The sequence below is a fragment of the Squalius cephalus genome (genome assembly GCF_949319135.1).
Source record: "Squalius cephalus genome assembly, chromosome: 21".
NCBI classification, from domain to species: domain Eukaryota; kingdom Metazoa; phylum Chordata; class Actinopteri; order Cypriniformes; family Leuciscidae; genus Squalius; species Squalius cephalus.
This window is the reverse complement of record NC_137142.1, coordinates 29040003-29048362: the sequence shown is the minus strand read 5'-3', so window position 1 is coordinate 29048362 and position 8360 is coordinate 29040003. Positions and strand designations below refer to the sequence as shown.

General features: G+C 36.3%; 1 protein-coding gene across 4 annotated transcripts in view; it reads left to right on the top strand.

Moving 5' to 3' along the window:
• mocos (molybdenum cofactor sulfurase) overlaps positions 1 to 8070 on the top strand; it is a 33798-nt gene extending 25728 nt beyond the window's left edge. For 3 of the 4 annotated variants that reach the window (XM_079855918.1, XM_079855920.1, XM_079855919.1), the window contains exons 3-16: positions 1081 to 1170; positions 1292 to 1358; positions 2095 to 2745; positions 2848 to 2924; positions 3004 to 3203; positions 3431 to 3547; positions 4159 to 4554; positions 4671 to 4833; positions 5498 to 5582; positions 5753 to 5877; positions 6990 to 7086; positions 7283 to 7424; positions 7506 to 7610; positions 7731 to 8070. In XM_079855918.1, the coding sequence (XP_079712044.1) occupies positions 1081 to 1170; positions 1292 to 1358; positions 2095 to 2745; positions 2848 to 2924; positions 3004 to 3203; positions 3431 to 3547; positions 4159 to 4554; positions 4671 to 4833; positions 5498 to 5582; positions 5753 to 5877; positions 6990 to 7086; positions 7283 to 7424; positions 7506 to 7610; positions 7731 to 7847 (2432 nt within the window). In that variant the 3' untranslated portion in view covers positions 7848 to 8070. Of the gene's footprint in view, positions 1 to 547; positions 757 to 1080; positions 1171 to 1291; positions 1359 to 2094; positions 2746 to 2847; positions 2925 to 3003; positions 3204 to 3430; positions 3548 to 4158; positions 4555 to 4670; positions 4834 to 5497; positions 5583 to 5752; positions 5878 to 6989; positions 7087 to 7282; positions 7425 to 7505; positions 7611 to 7730 lie in introns of those variants that run through there. The other variant, XM_079855917.1, reaches the window with a different exon arrangement.
• Positions 8071 to 8360: the final 290 nt, after the last annotated feature.

Below are 8360 nucleotides of genomic sequence, written 5' to 3'. Positions count from 1 at the left end.
TTGGTAAGATTTTGTTTTATTTTTATGTTTTTGAAAGAAGTACAAACCAAGTAATTTTGTGAAATTTATTCCTGTGATTGTAAAGCTGAATTTTCAGCATCATTTTCCAGTCTTCAGTGTCACATGAGACTTCAGAAATCATTTGAATATGCTGATTTGCTGCTCAAGAAACATTTCTTATTATCAACGGTGAAAACAGTTGTGCTGCTTAATATTTTTTTTGTGTGCAAACTGATACATTTTGTTTCAGTATTTCTTGATGAAGTACTAATGAAGTATTTGATATTTAGTATTCATTTATTTGACTAAAAATCTTACTGACCCCAGTATTTTGAACTGTAGTGTATGTCAAATAATATGTTGTACAGTTAATTGTAGGTCTACTTGGAGATCGGTATTCTTTACTTAATATCTGATGAGTTAAGTTCCCTGTGCACGTGAGTTCATCAGACATGCTTCAGAAACGGCATGAGGTTCTAAGGAAACTCCACTGTTTGTCCTGCAGAAAAGTCAACAGTCACATGCAGCTGGACTTTGGTCTCGCCTCTATCAATTGGACATGGTGTGGTGAGTGATACATAAGTGCGCGAAAGAGGGAGCTCTTGTGTTTTCCTGACTTTACGGAAATGGAAACTCAGCCTATGCAGGACTTCCAGGATTTGTGTACATTTGAGAGTTTTAAGAGTTTCTGGCACTATTATGGTTACGGCGTTGATCAACAAGAGCTGATAGATCGGGAATTTAAACGGATTAAAGGTAAATAATAATAATAAAAAGTACTTAAAACCTCCTTCCCCTTTCTATAACATGTCAGTAACGGCATGCGGTGCTGTTATCTACTCTCACTGTTTAAAAATGTACCAATGTCAATAAGGTTTGAGTAGTAAATAACCGATTTTTGGATTATAGCTACTACTAAGTTTGTTCAGCGGTTGAGAGCGTGGGCCTGTGCTGCACTGTTTACTTTCTCTTTAGTTGTTGTCTTTAGACTGTTAGAATGCAGCGCCCTCCGTTGGCCTGATTGTGAATTGCACCTAGAGGCTGAGTAGTGGACGCTGAAATGTTCTTTTTCTTTTTAAGGTGTTACATACCTTGATCATGCAGGGACCACGCTATTTCCTGAATCTCAGATTAAAGAATTTTATGAGGACATATCTAGGAATGTTTATGGTGAGTTCCTTTACACTGATGAACAATCATATGCACAATGCATTGTTGAATTTACAACTCCGTATTACATAACATCAAAATAATAATTTGCTGTTGATCGTAACATTCTTTTCTTTCTCAGGCAATCCTCACAGTCATAATCCCAGCAGTAGGCTAACACATGACACTGTGGAAAGTATCAGATACAGGTAAGACCTTTTGCACCCTCTGAATTTTTCATCAGTCATAACATAGAAGACTATATTACCATTGTATTACCAATGTATTATTATTATTATTATTATTATTATTAAAAACAGATACAAAAGCAATATAATACGATAATGTTTGTTTTCATTTTTCTTTCAAAAAGAACATTAGAGCATATCCTAAAAAGAGAGAAAGAGAAAAGTGTGTGTGTGTGTGTGTCTGTGTGTGTGTGTGTGTGTGTGTGTGTGTGTATATATATATATATATATATATATATAAAATAATGTGCATATAATTGCTAAAACTAAAATAAAAATGATAATTAAATTATAATTAAAGATAAATAGAAATATTTAAAAATCAAAAACTAATACAAATGACAAAAGCACATACTAAAACTTAAACTAATATTAAAATAAAAATGAAAAAAAAATATATAATTCAAAATATTAATAAATAGCATTAATAGTATATAAATAATACTAAAATAACACTGCAAGAGGTAAACAAAATATAAACAGGGTGAACAAAAAGAGCAAAGATTACAGAGGAAACGCATACAGGGGAAATTGGCCTGAATTGAGACAGATTGAGCGTCAGTAATATTTCGAAGTATTATAGTAGCTAATATTTTTGTTAAGATCTTGATAACATTATATATATACATTTTATATATACATATATATATATATAGTATGTGTATATGTGATAGCTCTTTGTTTTGAATGCCTGCAGGATACTGGAACATTTTAACACATGTCCTGAAGAGTACTCGGTGATTTTCACTTCAGGATGTACTGCGGCACTGAAATTAGTGGCGGACACTTTCCCCTGGAAGGCCGTGTCAAAAGAAGAGCCTGGAAGTGAGTTCTGCTTCCTCACTGACAACCACACCTCTGTGGTGGGCATCCGCGGTGTGACCGCACTCCAGGGAGTTGGCACAATTCCTGTTCTACCTCACCAAGTGGAAGCAAGAGCGAAAAAATCCCAGACACAGACAAATGGAGAGGAGGAGTGTTCTACACCTCATCTTTTCTGTTATCCTGCCCAGAGTAACTTCTCAGGCAGAAAATATCCCCTCAGCTACGTGAAAGGAATTCAGTCTCAACAGCTCTATCCAGCGTGTGAGCACCGTGGTCGATGGTTTGTTCTCCTCGACGCTGCCTGTTTTGTAGGCTGCTCTCCTCTGGATCTAAGCCAGTATCCCGCTGATTTTGTGCCAATATCTTTCTATAAAATGTTTGGCTTCCCGACTGGACTCGGAGCCTTGCTGGTGAGGAATGAGGCTGCTAAGGTCTTGAGAAAAAGTTACTTTGGAGGAGGGACAGCAGCAGCGTATCTTGTAGAAGAGAACTATTTTGTACCAAAGCCAAATGTAGTCAGCAGGTGAGATATTTGACCTCTAATTGTTGGCAAGCAGCGTAGTTGATGATACTGTAGCTGACAATATTTGTTTAACGTGTAATTTTTTTTTAATGACTTTATTAGGTTTGAGGATGGCACAATCTCCTTCCTTGACATTATTTCTCTCCATCATGGTTTTGAAACGCTTCGGAAACTTACAGGTTCATAAGTTTATGGTTAACATGTTTAGGATTATCATTCTGATGACCTACATTAAAAGTGGATGTTTTTGGTTTTCAGGGAGTATGATGAACATTCAGCTTCACACGTTTGGTTTGGCTCGCTACACCTATATTATCCTCTCGTGCCTGTGTCATAGCAATGGAAAACCTGTGGCACAGATCCACTGTGATAGCGACTTTCAGAATATTGCTGAACAGGGTGCAATTCTCAACTTTAGTCTACTGGACTGTCACGGACAAACAGTAGGGTATTCTCAGGTCAGTCAGGAATTGCCAAATGTTTTTTTGGGTTGTGTTACGAGATTATCCTTTAAAAAAAAATATTTTTTACTGTATAAACAAATACTGTAAACGGTTTCTAATTAAATCTGACTACAAATTGTGCAGATAATGAAAAAAATCTAAACCATAAGAATTAGAAAAGATTGACTTAGTCTTTGCTTATTGTTTTTTTGTATGTTTGCTTGTTTTTGTTTTTTTGCCAGGTGGACAAAATGGCCAGTCTCTTCAACATTCATATTCGTACAGGCTGTTTCTGCAACACAGGAGCCTGCCAACATTATCTGGCTATCAGCAACCAAAATGTGAAGAGTAATTTGCAAGTAAGTGGACGTCTGCCAAAACAAACTTTGATGTTTGCTTGGCAATTAGATCTTATGGATGGATGGATGGATGAACGAATATAGATGGATGGATGGATGGACGAATATAGATGGATAGATGGATGGATGGACAGACAGATAGATGAAGATAGATAGCAAGATAGATAGCAAGATAGATAGATAGATAGAACCTAACAGACAGATAGATCTATGGATGGATGGATGATGGACAGAAGGATAGATAGATAGATAGATAGATAGATAGATAGATAGATAGATAGATAGATAGATAGATAGATAGATAGATGGAACCCAACAGACAGATAGTCCGATGGATGGATGGATGGATGGATGGATGGATAGAAATAACAGAAGGATATAGATAGATAGATAGATAGATAGATAGATAGATAGATAGATAGATAGATAGATAGATAGATAGACGGATTGAAGAGGACAGACAGACATAGATGGATAGATATACAGATAGATAGATAGATAGATAGATAGACAGAGAGAGATGGATAGATGTACAGATAGATAGATGGATGGATGGATGATGATAATAATAAGATGTTTGAAGTAATTGTTAATGAATGGTTCTTTTCAAGGCCGGTCATGTCTGCGGCGACAACATTGATCTGGTTGACGGACGTCCCACAGGATCCATCCGTGTGTCTTTTGGATATATGTCCAGTTTTGAGGACTGTCAGAACTTTCTTCGGTTTGTTGTCAATTGTTTTGTGAACAAACCACTAATCCTGGACCAAAAGAGAATAACCAGGTTAAAGTCAGCCGCACCGATGGAGTCATCAGCATCTGATCACCTGTCATCAATAACTAATGGTCAACTGGGGCATGAGATTGAGCAAGTTATCACCCCTTCACCTGAGAGAATAACAACACCATCTGAAGGCACTGTGTCAAAAGAAGGAAAGAACAATGGTATTAGCCACACTCTAACCAACCTCTTCATCTACCCTGTCAAATCATGTGCATCATTTGAGGTACAGAAAGATGGTTTTTTTTCTTTTTATCTTTCTATGTTGACAATGAAAAGCATGGTAATGTTATGAAATCAGTTTTCATGGCAAGTACTCAGTTGTTGTGATTGACCTAACAGGTGACAGAGTGGCCACTGGGACCACAGGGTTTGTTGTATGACCGTTTGTGGATGGTTGTGAATGAGAATGGGGTTTGTCTGAGCCAGAAACGGGAGCCAAAACTGTGTCTCATCCGACCTATCATCTGTCTGGCCTCCAACACACTGCAGCTGCAGGTCTCAGGTCAGACACTTGCATTTCCCCAGTAGTGTAATACAAAGAACATCACTACAGCTTTTTAAAAAACAATAACTGCCAGCATCTCATGAGATAATGGGAATAAATTACACCTTTTAATTTACTAGACAGTGCCTTTTCAAGTGCTATGAAAATGCCATAGTGCAATGATAATACCAGATGGTACCATGTTATTATTTCTTTGTATGTGCCAAAAGACACTATAAAACAAACAATGAAAACCATATTTTTATTTTTATTTAGTTTTTATTCTGTAATGTCATGTCTGTCATTTTAAGGTGAAAGTTTAAATTATGGTCACACTTTAAATTAGATGTTTTTAACCACAATGTTGTATTGCAAAATTCTGCTATTAAGGTGGAATACGCGGATGTTATGGACAGGTTTAGTGGTATGGATAGGTTTAAGGGGTAAGGGAAGAGTCAACCATTTAATAATAGATGTAATTACAGAAATTACTTACAGCTCTGATTACATGCAGGTATTTCTTAAATATAAGAACAGTATGTACAGTACAAAATATATGCATTGTATCAAATTATTAGTTTAAATGTTACTACATACCCAAATCATTAATAATATATTCTTTAGTAATGTATTTTAATGTGTTCAATGATAAGCTACAATAATGCATTCTCTCTTGTCTCAGGCATGGAAGCGGTCGCTGTACCCTTGGAGACCAGTCTAGAGAATTCAGAGCTAAGAACGTCCCAAAGCAAAGTTTGCGGTGACAGGTATGAAGATAAAACACATGCCCACCAAAAAATGTCATTGAGCCCTATTATTTTATATCATTACAATATGCATTTAGCTTAAAATGTATAAACTGTTTCATATTTTAGCTTAATACTGCAGCTTATTATGAATCTTGTTGTAGCTTAATATGAATCTGTCTTTGGTGTAGGGTTCAGACAGTGGATTGTGGGGAGGAAGTTTCAGCCTGGCTTACTGAGTTTCTGGGAAAACCTTGTCGTCTTATAAGGCAGAGACCAGAATTCCTGCGTGATATGAAATTTGGACGAGGGAAATGTAAAATACATCATTTGCATTTGTATTTGTTTTTTTGGAATGCTACAAAATCCTGAAATCCTTAATATTGTAGTTTAAATTTAATCCCTCAAAGGAATATTATCTTTATTAATATTTATGCCGACTACACACGATTTTAGGCCTGATTTTCACTCTCATGCAGTTTGTGTATGATCAAAGACGCGATCTGAGAGAAGCGCAGATGTCGAGTCCTGCAGTGTGAAATTTTAATTTACATTAAAATACATTTAACCCTTAATATTAATAAATAAATAAATGCTCTAGAAATATACAACAAATAAAACACAAAAAGCCATTGCACAGAGGTCATTGGTATTTTTGCATGAGTCCCATTAGACACGTCTTACCCATGGGGTGGGTGTGAGTCAATATTGCACATAGTCCATTATTGCATTAAGCCCAGGTGTTACAGCTTAATCTGAGTATGTGTGTTGTATGCATGTGTGTATATGTGTCTGTGTACATGTGTATAGGTAAACTGAGTGTTAGTGGTATTGATGAAGGTTAAACTGACAGTGTGTCTGCGCTAGAAAGACTGTTCTAGAGTAATGTAATGTGTGAACCCGTTGCCGATCCGCCGTGCAATGTGCACACAACAGCACAGTCGTGTAGTGTGAGAAGAACAGAGATCCGATGACTTCCGTGTAGTGCAAATTGTGTAGTGTGTTCCCGGCATTAGATTCAGTATATTATGAAAAGACAGCGTTAAAGTAAACGTCATTCAATTTTCGATCTATTACTTGCGCTTGCATTCAGAATTCAGCATTTTTAAATCATGGAAGTCAGAAAGCAATTTATAGTTATTTCTTTTACATTTCTTCCCATTAGAAAGCAGAAAAAATCGATCTTGATTGTTTCTTGCAAATCAGTTCGATTAAATAGAGAAAAAAGACTTGCTTTTCTGATTTTTCTTCAGAGATAAGAACCTAGAAATTATGTTTCAGAAGAGACCTCAACAATGTCTCAAACTCTGCTCTGATTTTCCAAGCTATTGTAACAAAGTCTATGAAAAATATGATTATATATCTCTGTACTCTGTAGTTACTCTGTCAACAATTGTGTCACTTTTTTCCTGATGTCTCCATATCCAGCCTGTTGTCCCACTGCTCTCTCTCTGGTGAATGAGGCACAGTTTCTGCTTATTAACAAAGCCAGTGTGTCTTTTCTACAAGAGCACATTGCCAACAGGTATAGTAATGCCCAATTCACTTACAACAGTGACAAATGACCAGACAATTTGAGGCTATTGTCTATTATATGGCTAATAGCTGACTTTTAAATTGCCAGTCTGTCTGTTTAAATCGTCAGCTAGTAGTGCTCTGCATATATGAAGTAAATTTCTTCATTATTTCAGGATGTTTTTGTTGTCTTTGGCATGTTAAAGGCACGATAGTGAGAATGAAGGAACATTGAGCGACATGGAGCAGCTCATTCAGCGTTTCAGGGCGAATCTGGTCATCTCTGGACAGGAGCCGTTTGCAGAGGACGACTGGTGTCACTTGACAGTAGGAGGCACTCAGTTTCAGGTTGGTAAAAATATGTAATGGACACATAATTGGCAAGAAATCAAACAGATGTTCAGGTCTCTTCTTTATGCTTTGTTTAAGGTGATGGGGAGATGTGGCCGTTGTCAGATGATTGGAGTTGATCAAAAATCAGCCACTAGGACCCAGGAACCCCTTAGGTCGCTTTCTGAATGCAGAAGTGGAAAAGTCTGTAAAAACAAAACTTCTCATTCTTATTTTCTGCCTTTGATTGCTTTTACAAGAAATGACATGTCTAATGTATGAAAACCACATTACTTCTCTTTTCTCCTCTGCTCTTGTTCTAAGGTGACTTTTGGCGTTTACTTGGCTCACCAATCAGCAAGGAACTCCACTGCGATCTCCATCTTATCCATAGGGGACCATGTTATTCCACGGATATCAGAATCTACTGAGAAACTTTAACAGTTTATTGTAATTTTAGTTTGATTTTTAAACTGTGATAAGAGCTGCATTTTAATGAAATTTAAATGCATTTTATGTGGTGTATTTGTATTGATATATAACTATATACTATAACAGACTTTATACATTTAGCATATTTAATATAAGAAATAAATCACATTTTTGTGACATGTTCAGCTGCGGCTATAGGAAGTAAAATAAATAAACATATATATACTGTATATATATGGTCTAAGTATGCACTTTCTTACTGAAGCAATTTACATGCAAATACAGTAACAACGCAATAGGTTACATGTACAGTAGGAAGTTTAAAGTTGTGAAAGCATGTTTAATCTGAGTTTAACCAGTCATATACTCTAGGAGTGAATGGCATATAGTCAAAAACAAACAAACTGGACTCTTGTTTAGTTCTTAGCCTCTCATAACTAGATTTATTTACTTCTGCACTCTCAGAAAAAAAGGTACAAAAGCTGTCACTGGGACAGTACCCTTCAAAAGGGTTCTAATATG